At 40.2% G+C, this 17,485-nt stretch overlaps 1 protein-coding gene across 6 annotated transcripts in view; it reads right to left on the bottom strand.

The window, feature by feature from the left end:
- The window catches only part of TMCC1 (transmembrane and coiled-coil domain family 1), a 257,218-nt gene that overhangs the window by 13,939 nt on the left and 225,794 nt on the right, over positions 1-17,485 (bottom strand). For all 6 annotated transcript variants that reach the window (XM_058565856.1, XM_058565872.1, XM_058565863.1 and 3 more), the window contains one exon: positions 10,250-11,184. In XM_058565856.1, coding sequence (XP_058421839.1) covers positions 10,250-11,184 — 935 coding nt within the window. The remainder of the gene's footprint in view (positions 1-10,249; positions 11,185-17,485) is intronic.

Genomic DNA, 17,485 nt, shown 5'->3' with positions numbered 1-17,485 from the left:
TCATTTGTTTCATCTGTTTCACATTGGGTTTCTTTCATCAGGTGGATTTCCTTGTGCTGTTTGCAACTTTTGTTTGAGAGTATTTTATAGAGTTCCTGCATGTATCTCTTTCAGGTCCCTTTTTGGGCTGTTTCATGGATTTGGGTCGTGACAAAACATGTTTTGGATACTTACACTTGTGAACAGCTAAGATGATTTATTACTAACATTTTAGGCTGCCCCTCAGATTTTGACCCGTTTGTAGAGGGGGAGAGTCTATAATTATGTAACACTATGCATAAATATGTAATACTATATATGAATCATACAGTACTTACAAAAGTCCTCAGTACTTGTTCCTAAACTCTTGAACTTTATAAGCCAAGGTTTATCAGATAATGATCACTAACATGGCAAAGGTTCTGGAAGCGATTTTCAGACCAAATTTGCTTCACTTATTATTATATTTAAAGGCTCTCCATCTTCACTGCTTCTGCTCTGTACCTTCTTTGCACTTATAAATGTTTTTACAGGGCTGGCCCTATGGCATAGCGGTTAAGTGTGCGCGCTGCGCTGCTGGTGGCCCGGGTTCAGATCCCGGGCACGCACCAATGCACCGCTTGTCAGGCCATGCTGTGACGGCGTCCCACATAAAGTGAAGCAAGATGGGCACGGATGTTAGCCCAGGGCCAGTCTTCCTCAGAAAAAAGAGGAGGATTGGCATGGATGTTAGCTCAGGACTGATCTTCCTCACACACACACAAAAAAATGTTTTTATGCACTTTCATGCAGTTTATACTAGCTGATGTATTTTCTCAGTCCAGGTTTTGAATTCAAATCTTGGCTCTGCAACTTACTGTGTGAGTGATCGTGTTCATCCATAAAGAAGAAATCTATCTACTCCAAAGGGCAACTGTGAAGATTCAATAGGAGATAGATGTCAAATGTCTGGCACAAAAAAGGTGCTCAGTGGGAGAGAGATATCACAAGTACACATTTGGTTTTGTTTTTCTCTTTTATGATCCTCCTAGTTCCCTCCAACAATCCCTAGGTGAGGGAGTTCAAAAGGACTGCTTGTCAACTGTCATGTGGTCTCAAGTGCTATGTGGCTCCCCTGCTCACAGCTTTTTTTCTCTAATCACAGATTTTTTTCTCTAATCTTCCATTTCTTCATCTATCTCCACATTCTCAACTTTATATATTCTGGAATTTTCACTGTTTCCAGTATATTCATGGTGTTTTTTTCTATGACAACACACAAATGGGTTTACTGGGCACACATTCTGTCCTTCTCAACTCTGGGCACAAGCCTCTTACTTCTTATTTCTTCATTAGGAGGACCAGCACAAGCATACAAATGGGTTCCTGCCATTTCCCTGGCTCAAGTTTGCCAGATAATTCAAGTAGTTCCATTCACTGGCCTGTTCTAAGTATTCCTTTAAATTGATAAAAACTGTCCTACCTACCTTTCTTTCATGGCATGTGTTTTGTATGTGTGTGAGGGAAACTATCTCAAGTAAATTTTATCTTTGCAAATCTCCAGAAAGAGGTGTGGAGAAAACTGCTAATTCTTACCACGCCCTTGTAGAAAATAAAGTCTTGCAGAGATTGAACAATTTACTCACGATTACATGGGAAATTAGTAGCAAGATCTCCTCAAGCTGAGAGTCTTCCCAAATTAGAAAATATAACTATTGTTCCCAGAGATAGTACTTTATTAGCAAGTAGTTAAATAGCAAAGTAGCATTTGGGTAAGTAGAATGAACTCCATTTCCCCAGAAATGAAACGGACAAACAGGTTAGGAGACTTGCCAAGGTGACCCAAAGCTGTAGAACTCAGGAGTGAAGCAAGACCCACCATGGGTCCAGTTGACACAGCCCCATTAATTCATCAACTACTAACTACCAGCATGTGTTTCCCTCTCCAAGTCATAAAAATTACCTGGAGAAAGATGACTTTTTGAAAGAACAGAAAAGTTGCAGCTGTTATTGTGTAGCTGTAATCCTATTATATGCACACAAACAGTTGTGTTTGGGTTACCACAGTAAGCACCTCCAATCTGCAGGAAACATCAGGGAGGAAACTGAGAAAGCCACCAACTTTGAGGCTCTTGCAAAATGCGATGAACAAAGAGGTTGGCAAGATGCCCTTGGTGTCTTGGAATGCAGGTTTTCTAGGTTGCCTCAGTACCTTGAAAGAACTTTACTGGCCTGTCATTATTAAAGTACTTTCCCTAGTTTATTCATCCAGGTCATGGAAGTTTGTTCCTCAGCTCCTTTCACAACCTCACAACCCACAATTTGAAAGCACAAACCTGATTATGCTTAGCAATTTCCAGTCAAACATTTTTTTCAGTGCCATCAGCCTCTCTGTGGCTTACATAACCCACATGTGAAATTATGGTCTGAAAAGAGGCTAACACAAAGAGCCCAGTAAAAATGATGTGGTGTTATTTTGGGTGGAGGAGTGCATGTGGGGGTGGAATTTAGAGTTCAATCTAATCTACTTAATCACTGTTAAGCATCAAAACGTCACAACACTAGCACCAATAATAACAAGAACAATGATAACTACTCTCCCCCTAAGCTTTTTTACGTGTACCATCTGCCTCTGAGGAACTCAAATTCATGAAGACATTTCTACATTAATCCTCACCTCGTTTCTCCCTGGGAGGCACTTCAATTTATAATGAAGAAATGGGAAGTAGAGAAAGACGCAGTAACTTTCCCCTATTAGTGAGGTGTAGTGAGGATGTATACCACTTGGTTCATGCCTTGTTTTTAGATGTTTCATTGTTCTTTTAAAAAACGTTTTCTTTTTCTGTACTATTAATCTAATGAAATATTTGAATAACAACAAAAGGAAGAAAACACCTATACTCCATCTCCCACTGACTTCCCACTATTAATATTATAATCTCTTTTGCTTATTTTACTCACTAGTGTTTACTTCCTGTCTGAATCCTAAAATGGAGAAGCCAGACACCTAGGGAATTCATAAAAAGAGCACCTCTGTCTTCTCATTAAATATTAACACCAAACCAAAGAGTAGGGGAGAAAAAGGGAAGGTAAATTGTGTCTAGCCTTCCATATGTGATTTTTTAAAACCAAGAACTCTCTGTATTTTTTTTTCTTTTTTCTTTTGTGAGGAAGATCAGCCCTGAGCTAACATCTGATGCCAATCCTCTTTTTTCTGAGGAAGACTGGCCCTGAGCTAACATCCGTGCCCATATTCCTCTACTTTATATGGGACGCCGCCACAGCGTGACTCGACAAGCAGTGCATCAGTGTGCGCCTGGGATCCGAACCGGCAAACCCTGGGCCGCTGCAGCGGTGCGCACGCACTTAACTGCTTGCGCCACCGGGCCGGCCCCTGTAAAGTACTTTAACCCCTTCATATGACACTAATTAAAGCTCTCTGGACATGAAAGGGGGAGGTTCTTGATCCTACTGGTATATGATTTTGACTGGCACATACTTTTTATGCGACCCTATCTGGAACACAAAAGTAGTATGAGATTGATAACCTCATTTTGAGACTTTTTACTCGAAGGTCCTTCCATTTCATTACAACTCAAAGGGAATGCTGACACCTACATATCGTTTGAGTTTAACTATCAGCAAACAGAAAGCCTTAACATTATAAGATCTTTTTTAAAAAAGTAGGTTATGTCATATTTGCGCAGGTGAAATTCCTCCCCGCAAGAAACAAAATCTTCTCTATCTACAAAGTATTAAAACACATCTAGATTTTGTTGTAGGTAAACAATTCATAAATGAATATTGATCTTGGAAAAGTGTTTCATCCACTGGATTAGTCAACACAGTAGTCACCTTCCTAGATCAAAGATAAGCCAGGGCTCTTTTGGGTCAAATTCCTGACGAATGAGAAACTGGGTGAGTGCAAAGGCTGGGAATGCTTCACCACTCTTTGGGTGTGCCTCAAAAGTTTGGAGCCATCTCTGAGAGCCAGTGGTGCTTCTCTAGTTGGGCAATAGGTCACTAGGACAGGATGGCTGAAGAATCTTGTAGAGCAGGTATTGAGAAACAGGAAGAACTAGGTCCCAGGGCTGACACAGAGAGGCAACTATGGGAGCAGACTACTATTTCCCAAACACATACCAGGGACCCGAGGTAGCTTCTGCCAGTGTTTGATCAGAATGGAGAGACATAGATGGGGTAGGGTATATGACATGTGGTGGGGGCTTGAATATATTACTGGTTGAATTGGGGAAAGTGGATTTTCCCTCTTTACCTTTGATTACCTCATTTATGTTGAAGCCTGAAAAGAGGCTAGGAAACACTGAACTAGTCTTCAGTTGAAAAGGAAAAAGTGGAATTAGTCCCCAATTGACAATCAGTCCGCAAAACTTTCATTGCCTTGAAGACACGAAACAGCAGACACCTAAAGCATATAGGGAATAAATAAAAGCTAGAGGGGCTTTCTGGACAATTTGGAGACTTGGTAATGACAGTTTTCTAACATCCTGGCACACCCCAGACCATACTAGATGCTTCCACATACATTATCTCATTTAATAATCTCAACTCTGTATAACAGATATCATTACCTTGTTTTTATAGAGGAAACTGAGGCTCAGATGAGTTACATAAGGTCACACAGCTAATCTGTGTCAGAACTGGCAAGCAAATTCAGGCTTATCCAACCCTCAATTAATTAATGAAGTAATTAATTTATTTTCTCTCTCTCTCTTCCCCGCTTCCTTCCTTCCTCTCTCCTTCCCTCCCATTCTTCCTCCATTACCTCTTCAGCAGCTAAACTGAAAAGAGCTCATCTGTTAATCTCTTTTACTGAAGGTCTTACCCCTCATAAGAGCATCTCCTAACTGGGCGTTTTTCTCTTATAAATGAAGAGTTAGTTTGATCCAATATTCTCAATTCTTATTTCAAACTTCAAACAGTTTCCATTGTCCAAACCCAGTCTACATATGCTGTGGAGACTCTGAGATCAATTTACAATTGACAAACAGGTCTAACACCTAGAATAAAAGGGCTAAAATAGCTATATCTGACCCTATCTTTGTCTTATCTCCAATGATAGTAAAATAAAGTAAAACTATATTTAAGCAACAATTTATTTAGTTATAACTCCAATGTCCTGTGCCTGAGTTAGCCTAGTTACTGACTTCTACTGCATGTGATGACTGCTCATGGTGACTGCCTCCTGTATTTTTGCTCTTATGACTCAGTGCAATTTAAAATATCTCTGGGCTTAATACAAATAGTCTCAGAAGCCGATTTCCAAAGGACAGTAATTCCCTTAAAATAGAAGCTTTTAAATGACATTACTGCTCATCAACAGCAGGAGGGGTTTTAGCCTGCCCTACATGACACTGCTTTACACAGGCAGTAGCTGAGGAGGATTCCAGGCCAGATCCCCTAAGGGAAAAAAACTACAAAAGAAACCTGTAAAACCTGTAAATGAATTGTTTTCCTAGTTCTTTCCTATTTTCAATGCATTTTGCCACAGCTGAACTTTTTCCTACGGTAGCTCATTAATACAATATACCCACTATGGGAACAAGACAAGCCCTCCAGTTTTTAGCAGCAAATTAAATATATGTTGAACTCTTTTTTTTGTTTTTGTGAGGAAGATCAACCCTGAGCTAACATCCGATGCCAATCCTCCCCTTTTTCACCAAGGTAAAGACTGGCCCTGGGCTAACATCCGTGCCCGTCTTCCTCTACTTTACATGGGACGCCGCCATAGCATGGCTTGATAAGCGGTGCGTCGGTGTGTGCCCAGGATCTGAACTTGCGAACCCCAGGCCGCCGAAGCAGAGCGCGTGCACCTAACCGCTGCGCCACCGGGCAGGCCTATGTTAAACTCTTTTACTGTGCGACTTGGCAAAAGTCACTGTATCTTTCTAGGCCTCAGTGTACTCATTTGTGGAATGAGATTAAACTAGATATCTAAGGGTCCTTTCTATCTCTGAAGTACTAAGTGAACCCAGTTGCCACTAACAAATCATAAAGCAGTAATACTTTAATGGGATACAGAGACCAGCTGGACAAGACTCTGAAGTCAGCACAGATCCCATCACCAAAAAAAAATGTCTAAACCTTGCCTCCTACCTTCCCAAATTACATAATGTCACTCATATCTGAGAGCCCAATGCAAAGCTCAAAGACAAAACACTTACAGTCAAAGGCTGAGCTAAAAGGTCAAGTCCAAACTCTGCTACTATGGCTTCCTGGGCTAAGTGTATGTGAGTGCTGAAGAAATACTATTCAGTCATAGCACAATTATGTGGATGAAGAAAGAGAGACTGTCCTCCACAGGATTCTGAATGCTTCTGATTATTCCAGAGTAAGTAGATGGTCTTGGGCAAAAATCTTGACTGGTGCCACTCACTGGGGTAGAGAGCAATGGGAAGCACATTAAGTGAGTGACATTATTGAGAAGGAACTCTGAAAAGGGGGAAATAAGGATGGGGTGGAGGTTTCCTCAAGCAGGTTTCCCCTATTACCTACCTACACTGTTGTACTAACTTGAGAAGACTTTCCAGAGCTTGTGCATTCACAGGATTTTATAAAAATATGTTTGTGTGTGTGTGTGTGTGTGTGTGTGTGTGTGTGTGTGTGAGGAAGATTGGCCCTAGGCTAACATCCGTGCCCATCTTTCTCTATTTTTATATGTAGGACCCTGCCACAGCATGGTTTGATGAGGGTGTAGGTCCAAGCCCAGGATCCAAACCTGCGAACCCCTGGCCACCGAAGTGGAGCACGCCTAACTTAACCACTGCGCCACCAGGCAGAACCCCTAAAAATATGTTAAAAATAGTGACTCAACTTTTAGGGAAATGAACACTTTGACCTGGAAAAGGCCAAATACCCATTGCCATTGCAGTCAATGCTTCTTAGAGCTAGACTATAGACAAGTCTTTCAATCACACAGCTTTCAGGTTTGAGCATGGAAAAAAAACCTGTCCTGGTATGAAAAGAACACTGGTTTTAGAGTCAGATAAAACTAGGTTTGATTCCTGGCTTTACCACTTACTGAGTGACATCTGGCAAATTTTAAAACCCCACTAGGCCTGAATTTCCTCACCTGTAAAATGGGGATAATACAATCTACCTGCAGGGCTATTGTGAGGATTATAGCAAATATATGTAAAGCATCTAGCATTACGCACATCATAGGAGTTTAGTAAACGCTGTCAGTGGTAGTATCCTCCTCCTCGTTGTTTGAATAACAATCAGCAACACTGTGCATGCCCTCCCTCTTGTCAACTCAGATATTAGTAAAATAAACTAAAGCACAGAAAATAAGCAGAAGTGCATCTAGAACAGCCACGAAGGCATTAACTGGTTTTTGGTCACAGAAGAGTCCCTGATGTCCATACCTAGCCTACCTCCTTCCTAGACAAAAAGCCAATACTACAACAGAGTAGAAATAGAAATTAGTAAAGAGAGGCTGCTGCAGGAAGCTCACTAACAGTGTGGAGGAGATATGGAAAGGGGAAAAAACAAACTATAAAAAGCAGACAAAAGAACTTTAAGAAGCAAGCTGTCTAGGACATTTACATAGAGGCAAGTAACCTTATACCTTCACTGACCTGAGAGTATCACTCTAAGTAGAACACTTACTGTTTTAAGCTATTTCCAATCAAGTTAGGTTCAATGTACATACTACTCTGTTAAAAGAAGGTAGAGAAATTCTCCAAAAATGCTTAAAATGTGAAAAGTTTTGGTGCTTAAAAGAATAAGCTTCAGGGGGCCAGCCCGGTTGTGTAGTGGTTAAGTTTGCGTGCTCCGCTTTGGTGGCCCAGGGTTCGCAGGTTCAGATCCCAGGCACGGACATACACACCATTTATCAAGTCATGCTGTGGTGGCATCCCACATACAAAACAGATGAAGAGTGGCACAGATGTTACCTCAGGGACAATCTTCCTCACCAAAAAAAAAAGAATAAGCTTCCATCTGTGGGAGAAATTTCACTTATGTGAAACAGTTCAAAGACCAACAAAATTAGATAAATATATTTACTGTGTAAAGACACATGCAACAGAGGAGAAATCTCTAACTGCTCTATACTGGTGCAACAAAATAGTTGAGTAAAACAGTTGTGACTTTTCCACTGCTTTTCTTTGGGGAAAAAAAGGCTTGCTTTCTTCAAGATTCTGTTTTAAGGAAAGACCATTCTAAAGCTGAAGTGATAAGACAAAAGTCAGATTACACATGTCTTCCCCTAGCCCCCTTAAGGTCTTACCTCTGCTTTTTAAAATTCAAAAGTTTTCTTTATTCTCTCTTCATTCCATAAAACTAGTCATTTACCCACTAGAGAGAATCCAGAGTGCAACAGAAGAAATGCATTGGTCTTTACTTCATAAGTGGCTTGGACTTGATTCTTCTAATGAGGCGATAATGAGTTATTTTATTTTATCTGAATTATTTTAAATGGATAAAGAGGGGCCTTGGGAGACCTGTTTTTCCTCTCTGATTTTCTCACATTGGCCTACGTCTGACTTAAAGACATAACAAACTCTATATGAATTTTAAACTCCAGAAGAATTTAACAACTGGAATGTTTACTATCCATTCAAAATAAAGGGGTCAAAGCAGGCAGTTTTGTTTTGAGCAACTGACTGTGGAACGCCCACCTCTCCATGTTCTGAGAGGTGTATTTTAATAGTAGCAGTAGCAACTGCTACCTAACGTCAATTGAGCACTTATGGGGCTAGGCAGTGAACTATGTGCTTTACATAAATTATTTCATTTAAATGTCACAATAACCTTATGAAGGATTATTATTATTCCTATGTTAAGATGAGGAAACCAAGACTTAGAGAAGTTAAGAAATTTCCCCAGTTTTCAAGGTTAGGAAGTGGCAGAACTAGAATTTGAACCCAAGAGTTAGGTTTAACATGGTACAAAGGACCAGGTGTTTTATTTTTAGAGTCCATTTGAATATTTGTTAGATTAGCTCATTGCTTTAGATATTGTCTTCTATGTATATTAAAGAATATATAAAACAATGAAATAAGAATAGTAATGTATTTGCTTTTAGAACTTCATTTCTCTCTTCCACACTAACCTCTTTTCTTCTCCCTTAAAGTCTTAAGTTAGAATGGAAGGACAGAAGAGTGAAGATAAGAGGCAGGACTGAATTACTGATTAGCATTTTCACCATCTGAAAAGAGCTTGCTGTGGTAACTCCTCTCAGAGCTAAATGATACACATGAACAATTTATTTCAGGCCCTGAAATTATCTCACAGAAGCGAACTTAAAAAAAAAAAAAAAAAATCACCTTTTTTTTTTTTTTTTAGAAAGGCGAAAGGAACCTTAAAAGATTGTCTGTTCAACCCTTGATATTATAATAGAAGTCTGAGGATTCCCTCTAGTTAGTAATTGGGATAGGACCAAAAACCAGGTGTTTCAAGGCCTAGTGGAATCTGTGGCTCCTATAAGATTAGCCCTTAATCTGTATCAGTGAGGTAGCCTATCTCTGGCTGACAAAGTTTGGGTCTGAATGAGTACTCCATGGGGGATATTATTTCTATCTGCATGTGAGGGAAAACAAGGGGAAAGGACACACATTTGGAGAATAACTAAGAGTGGTCTAATACGAATACGGAACGTAACACGAAACACAAAAAAGAGACTAGCTTCTACCTTTAGCACAGATTATTTAGCCCTTTGAAAATTCTCTAACTACTATAGAACCATTTCATGTTTAAGTCCACTCCCATTCAAACATTTGCCAATTCATAATAAAGGTAACAGATATGTTTATCCAAATTAACTTCCAGTCTAATCTTTCTACACCAATTGCCCAGGTAAGGATGTTTAAAGCCAAATATCTGCAGGGGTCTTATATTTTGGTTGGGCTATATCTTTGATTTCCAGAGTTCAGAGGGTTATAGATCTTTCGAATTCAATGGAGTATAGCTATAGGCTGCAATGATTTGTGGCTCTGTGATTATAAATAATTAAGGGGAATGCCTTAGAAAGCTCGGGCTTCATTTGAAAGTCCTAAACTGTAATGGAAGATTGGAGAGCTACAGTAGTCGTCTCCTCACTAAAATGCTTCATTGGTGTGTGATCCTGGGAGTCATTTAACTTTGCCGTACCTCTATTTTGCTCCCTATGACAGGAACTCATGCAGACATCATATGACGTATCTAAAGTGCTCTGGACACTCCAGAGAAAGACACTCTACAAAGACCTTTTAAAGCCACTCCCCCATATCCAAAGGGAAGGGAACACCAAACATATAATTTAGGATTTTAATTTCATATAACTTACCTATACCGCTCCTCTTGTAAGGCCTGCATTATTAATGAATAGTCCCTCTGATAATGTTCCTTTAGGGTCTCAAAGGATTCCTCTAGTCTGGCCTGGGTTTCCCGGATCTCCTGGATCTCATGTAGTAGTGCGTCAAATCCTGAGCTCTGCATGTCCAAGGTGTTTGTTTTGGAGCTAGATGCTCCTACAGCAATGCCTCCAGTGGTGCTGTTGGCTCCCACTGAGCCTGAAGTGGCACTAGAACAATCTTCCTCACTACCATATTTTGGGCTCGACTGAAAGTTTGAAATCACTCCCAAAGCCTTCCCCCCATCATCCACTTGCCCTTCCTCTAAAGAGTCCTTCAGATTAGGGATGTTGTCTGCACTCCCAAATTTATTCCGAATTAGTGAAGCGATCTCTCTGGGCTTTGAGACCACAGCCCCTGCTGCTGAATGGGTCGCCTGGGAGAAGCTAGAAAGTCCTCCTTTGACACTGTCTACCACACCTTCACTGAAGCCAGTCACTTTTGCTCCCACATCCTTCAGACCCTGGTGCATGTCCCTGAAGACATCCTTTGGCTGCCGAGGAATCCCATTCTGCTCCACCTCTCGGAGCTTCCTGTGGTAGTGCTCAAGCTTCTTCTGTAGCTGGAGGATGGTCTGGGCAGACTTCTGATTCTTCTTCTCAAAGACCTGCTTGATGCGGGCGGCCTGCTGCTTGTCTGCACTGTTGGCAAGCTTCAAGTACTCAGCAACGTTGTCATCCCGGGCTGTTTGTGCAATCTTGATCTGTTCTGTGAGCTTCAGGATCTTCTGCTGCAGGTGAGCGATAGCAGCCTTTGTGCGCTGAGGGTCTGGTGTTCCATCCACAGAGTCTGTGTGGATGCTGCCATCAGCGCTGGAGGCCACTGCACTGGAAGTCTGGGCGAGACTGCTTACTTCCAACCGCTCGATCTAGCATAAAAGCAAGAGGTGGATGTTAGAAGAAGCCCAAGAGAACTACTTCTCCAGAATCAATGGGCCAAAATGTAGTGAAAATTTACCCACTCTCAGATCTCACCACACATAGTGGACCTAATTCCTCCTGTCCTATACAAGCTCTGTCTCCCTCGTGGTACTGTCCTCATAAAAGTATACTTTACTTAAGCAAAACAGATATATGAAAAAAGATTTGCACAAGATGTAAACTGGGGGTACTCTTCCTTTGTGGAGGATTTATTACAGTATTTCTTTAAATAACAAAGCTCCTCTAGGGGGTTTAAAGCATAAGTTAATTCATAAACATTGCCCTTTTTGTTTTGTTTAGAAGCATATATATATGTAAAACAAGGTACATCTGTATTTCCATTTAATTATATGAAAATCATTTTAGTATTCAGACCACTGTAATTCTAATCCACACTCTCAGACTACAGTCATCCAAAACTGTTAGTGAGAACAGGTACCTTACTGGCTAGATTTAAAAATCCAATTTTTATCACAGTGTCTTTTTACCCAAATCATGTCAAGGGTGATAGAATCATTCTCTCTGTATTCTAATAGGGACACTTAATTGGTAGCTGGAGACAGGCGGAGGTAAGAATGGGAAGGTACTGCTGAGAGTGGCAAGGACGAATGCAGTGCACTCCCGAGACTTAAAATCCCAAATCACAAGTAATCGTGATAAACCTGGGCAAGATAATGTGAACACTCAGCAACAGGGACAGTAAGAGGTAAGTAATTAAACAAGTCAGTGACTAAGTTCAGGCCTTTTGGAGCTCAAATTTTGTGAATTCTATCCAGTAAAAGATTTTTATTAGGCAAGGGACTCCAGAACACACACAATGACTATCCCTTCATATGGGTAAGCAACCATTCAAAGGAGCTGAAGAAAAAGACAAGCTGCTCAAATTTGAAAACTTAAACTATCATACTTCAAAGCTGTTAGCCACAGCTGGGGACAGGTCAGGTTTCCCTAACTCAGCAGAAAAAAATCCTTCAAGAAGGCACCCCTGGGGTGTGGCTTGTGGTGGTGAATTAGAATAGGGCCCATGCAAAAAGGCTTTAGAAACTGCTCTCTATTGAGCAGTTACAGAAATAAATAGTAAAATAACCATCTCAGAGTAATAAAAATTCCTAGCAAGAGTATCAAATTACAAGTTTACCATCCTGGAGATTAAGAGAACACCCTTTTCCTTGGTTCCCATCCCTAATCTGTCACCAACAGCAATTTGCTAGAAAAAACTGTATATAGGTTACTCTTATATTTTAAAAAGTTGAATCACATTTTTTTGTAATGACAATAACACACCAAATCTGAAATATTCATGAAATGCTGATAATTAACTTGTCAGTCTAGAGATGCATTCTCTTTTTTTCATCTTGGTTGTATCTCCTCAGTTTGCCATCTGAGCAAAAATTAATGCTGATCTCTAACTCTAAAACACATTTAATTCATTACTGGATTCAATATGTTACTACTGATGTGAATAAAAACAGTACTATTTTCTTCCTAGATGAACAAATGAGAAATACTGTGCATTTAAATAAAATCAAAAGATAATTTAAAACTGAAATGAATAACAAAATGACATTATGTTCCACTAATAAAAAAGAATATCCAGAATAGTTAGGGACTAGCACAATAACTGTTTTGTGTTCCTTCCTCCACCTGCCCTGTTCATCTTTAGGTGCATGCTAGCAAGCAGTTTCTGAAAGGGTCAGAGGGAAGGCAGCAGAAGGATGAGCCAGAGTTCCAGATAACCAAGTCACCAAGAGTTGCAAACAGGAGATTCTGGAAACCTACTCTCTTCAGTGCCTTGGGTTCACTCTCTTAGGTTACAGTGTTCCCATTGTCTGATTTTCTTTCTGAATGGGATTTCAGACCCCATAACTATAGTATGTAATATGACCCTGATTGTGTACTTATGTTTAATAGCTCAAAATCTACCACAGTATAAAAGGAAAGTGAATATGAAATACCACTAGATCCAAGACTACAAGCTAATGCATGGTCTAGTTTTCTTAGGTTCTTTGTTAGTAATTTGAATATCACCTTACATGTAATCTGTTGTCTAAAGAAGTGTAGATATAAAAATCAAATTTAACTCTTACTTTGGGAGGATAAAAATTGATCATATTGGTGAAAAGATGGTTTTGGGACTAGAATCAAGGTTTGAGTACGTCTCTAAAGTTGAAAAAACTCCAACAAACTTTCAACATAATTATTTACAAATGATCCCAGTTTAGATGTGATTTGATTTTCCTACACAGTAACTAAAGAAATAAAACAGATTGTCTTTAATCTGACTTCTGTCTTACCTGGGCTGTTCAGAGTCACACTATGTCCTTCCAGTGCATGGCTTCCACTTAGAATCATCAACACGCCTGCAAGAGTACACCTGACAAAACCCACTGTCTTCAGCCTCCAAAGAAAATTAACCCACAATTTCAGCAGGAGGGTAGTTTAACACCTGAAACCGTGAATCACTAGATTACTCAGTAACTCCTCCCAATTTTGGCAGGCACTATCCTTAAAAAAAGAGAGCGAGAGAGAGAGAGAGAAAGGAGAGGGAGAAATTGGGAGAGAAGAGGAAGGGAAAAGAGAGGAAGAGAGAGGAAGAAAGAGGGAGAGGAGTAGAGGAGGAAAGAGAACGATATACTGAACCACAGAACTACAGGACAGGGCTATGAATACTCTCTCGATGTCTTTTGAGCTATGAACAAAATCTTTAAAGGCACAAATACTTAGCACTAAAGGGTAGCTGGTAGCTACAAATGCACAAACTGAAAAGTGGTTCTCTTTTCTAATAGGCTTTGCTAGCATATTAAGCCATCCATATATAACAACATAAAATTAGATTTCTACCTCACTCCAAACAACCAAATTGCAAAAGTGAAAAGCAAATTTTAAACCTTTTAGAAGACAATATTGGAAAATAGGGAAGGATTTTCTCAAACACACACAAAAATGCATGTCAGAAAAACACTATTATTGAATCTGGCTACATTTAGTGTAGTAGTGAAGCATGGATTCTGGTATAAACTGCTTGGGTTCAAATCTGGCTTTGCTACTTACTAGCCCTGTGACCATAGGCAAGTTACTTAATCTCTGTACCTATTTCATCAACTGTAAAATGGGGATAATGTCACTGCCCAATGTGGGGCCTTCTGCTCGCCGCAAGACTTGCCAATAGTCAAGAGGCAAGGTGGTAGGAGAAAAGGACTTTTTTTATTACAGCTTGCTAGCAAGAGGGAAGATGGCCGACTAATGTCTGAAAAAATCCACCTTAAGGGGCACAGAGTCTTACAGCAGTTATATAGGCCAGTGGGTTAGAGGGGAGGGAGTTAGGAATGTTGACCTTCTGGTGTTACAGACTGGGAGTCGCCACACCAGATCTTTCAGTTTTCATTGATGATGGCTCTCAGCATAGACTCTCTGTTTGGGGGTCATCACATTCCTAAGGAACTCAAAAGAACAAAGTTATCATCTTATTGCAGCTGGGAGGGATATTCACAGGCAGGGTTGTAAAATCTACAGAGCAGTTAGATCTCCTGGAGGGTGCAGATCCAGCTGGGCTAGTCTGTCAGAGGTCACTCAAAGTTACAATAGGGTTTCTTTTCTACAACATGGCTTCCCTCATGTCAACCTTGTCTTGAGCCGGTATCAATAACACTAATGCTCACTTTAGAACTGTTGTGAGGATGAAATCAGTCACTAATATAAATGAGCTCAAAACAGTACTGGACACAGAGTAAGCTGTTAGCACTGGTTATTATTTTTGTACCATGTATTAAAAAAGAGACAAGTACAAAATGGAGGCACTTGTGCTAAGGTCACATCACCAAACCAAACCTTAATACCTAACCTAATTGCAGTTTCAGCCTCTCCTTTAACCAGAATGTAAACTTTAACCAGTCAATCTGGAATTACCTGGTCAGCACTAGTGAGGTAATCCGCCTGATAGACCCCTTTTGTCCTCCATAGAAAGGTGACCATGCCTGAAACAATGCACGCTTTGCTAGAAACTTTTTTCTGTCCACTTCTGCCTATAAAAGCCTTTCATTTTGTATAGCTCTTTGGAGATCCTTTCTATTTGCTAGATGAGATGCTGCCTGATTCATGAATTGTTGAATAAAGCCAGTAAGATCTTTAAAATTTATTCAGTTGAACTTTGTTTTTTTAACATGTGTTTTTAAAAAATCCAAATATTAAAAGATTGCAGAATATATTTCTTTCTAAGATCTTTCACATTTCAGGCATAAACAAGGGATATGTAGAGAGTCTGAACCAAAGGAATAATGTAATTCAACACTACAGTAAAAGTAATAACAGTCACCTTGATAGTTGGTCTTGTGGCTAGGCAGCTGGGCTAGCTAATCTTCCAGTCCTCACAACAACCCTATAAAGTAGACACTGTCATCACTAATTTACAAATGAACTGACTGCGATGTGCTTCCTACTACCTTATCACATGGCAGTTTGACAACAGCAGCAACAATATCACCTACTCAATAGGGCTTCCTGTGACCATATCCTGAAGGCCTTTCTTTCTTTTTTTGTGAGGAAGATCAGCCCTGAGCTAACACCCAAGCCACTCCTCTTCTTTTTGCTGAGGAAGACTGGCCCTGAGCTAACATCTTGCCCATCTTCCTCTACTTCATGTGGGACGCCACCACAGCATGGCCTGACAAGCTGTGCATCGGTGTGCACTCGGGATCCGAACACGGGCCGCCAGCAGCGGCGGAGCACACGCACTTAATCACTACGCCACAGGGCCGGTCCTTTCAAGTCTGATCACACTCACCAGTATAGCAAGTCCTAGCCACTTACGGTGGAGGTTAGAATTAATTGGTATAGAAAAAAGCTAGGACCAAAAATCAGTCACTTAAATGTATTTTTACTACCTGTTATAAGCTAGGCAATGTGCTATAAAGCTAGGGATATGGTCAGAAGCCATGATTCATACCTAACTGTTGCTATAACAAGCAGACTATACTGCTTTGTTTGCACTTTGTCTCTTACTATTAAGAATTCATTTACCAGGCTTAAATTATCTACTAACTGATCTGAATTAACTGATCAGAAAACAGCCCAAGAAAAAATTTAAACAGTGATGCCGATTAATCAAGGGCAGAGTGGAGCCATCTAGGGCAGAGTATTTGATAAAGCCTTATAACGGCTTACAATTTTCATTTGCAAATATATTCAAGATCTATCTACTTTCTCTAAGTGGATAAAAGTGTTAGAACACGGCAGCACCTAGCTTTGAGAACAATCATGTATAAAGGCAATATGGTGGAAAGAGCACCGACAAGAATAAAAGGACCTGGGTTCAAACCCGACTTAGCCACCTTACTAGCTATGTGTCTCTAGGCTACCTACTTGTTCTCTTTGAGCCTAAGTTTTCTCATCTATACAATGGGGTTATCATGAGATGATAATATGTATCAGATGTATAATCTGATGAGATTATTGAAAAGATGCTAAACGTGTGTTAAATTAGATTATGCCTGTCAAACATAGTATGCATTCAAGAAGTCACCTTTTTCTATTCCTTACCTGGTTCATTACTCAAAATCCAAGTGCATATCAGTAACTAGAAAAGATTCAGAAATCCCTGACTTGACGTTGCTATCTTCGAGAAAAGCTACCGCCTTGTCCTGCTGACTTAGTGTGATGAAGTCTTCTTATCTATGCTTTATAGAGTATTGGCTCTCTTTCAGGAACCCATTTTCTGCACACTAAAAAATCCACGTCATTTCTGAGAAAATGAAGAAGGCATTTTAGGGTAAAAGAAGGGGGTAGAGAGTGGGGAAATCTTTGTAATTAATCTTCAAACAAACAGAAGCTTGACTGTTTTGGTTTTTCTGGAAGTGGATCTTTTCCAAGGCCAATTTCATAGAATGGGTTGTACAGTGGCCTGTGGAAATTGATGCTGGGGTACCTGTACACCCAGTTCCATTTTTCTGTCAAAATTTTTCTCTCAGAGATACAGTGACCATGTTTTTGGACCAAAATTGGAATGTGTGGTTCAATTCAAGTGCACTCAGTGGGGGCAATAGGATAGAATATTTGATTCTGGGGAGACCACTTCCAAGATGTAATACAAATGGTAATCCCTAGAGATTCATAATCTTGCCCCTCAGAACCACACAGGAATCTATCTTCTAATCCATAATACACATGAAGATGCTCTCGTTGGTCTTACAAGCATTTCTTTTTCTGCCAGGCAGACTGTGCTGAGGAAGTAAAACAGGAGAGAGTCCTGCCTTA

Source organism: Diceros bicornis, chromosome 2 (assembly GCF_020826845.1).
Source record: "Diceros bicornis minor isolate mBicDic1 chromosome 2, mDicBic1.mat.cur, whole genome shotgun sequence".
Taxonomy (NCBI): Eukaryota; Metazoa; Chordata; class Mammalia; order Perissodactyla; family Rhinocerotidae; genus Diceros; species Diceros bicornis.
Note: the sequence above shows the minus strand (reverse complement) of the source record. Positions and strands in the feature narration are given on the sequence as shown.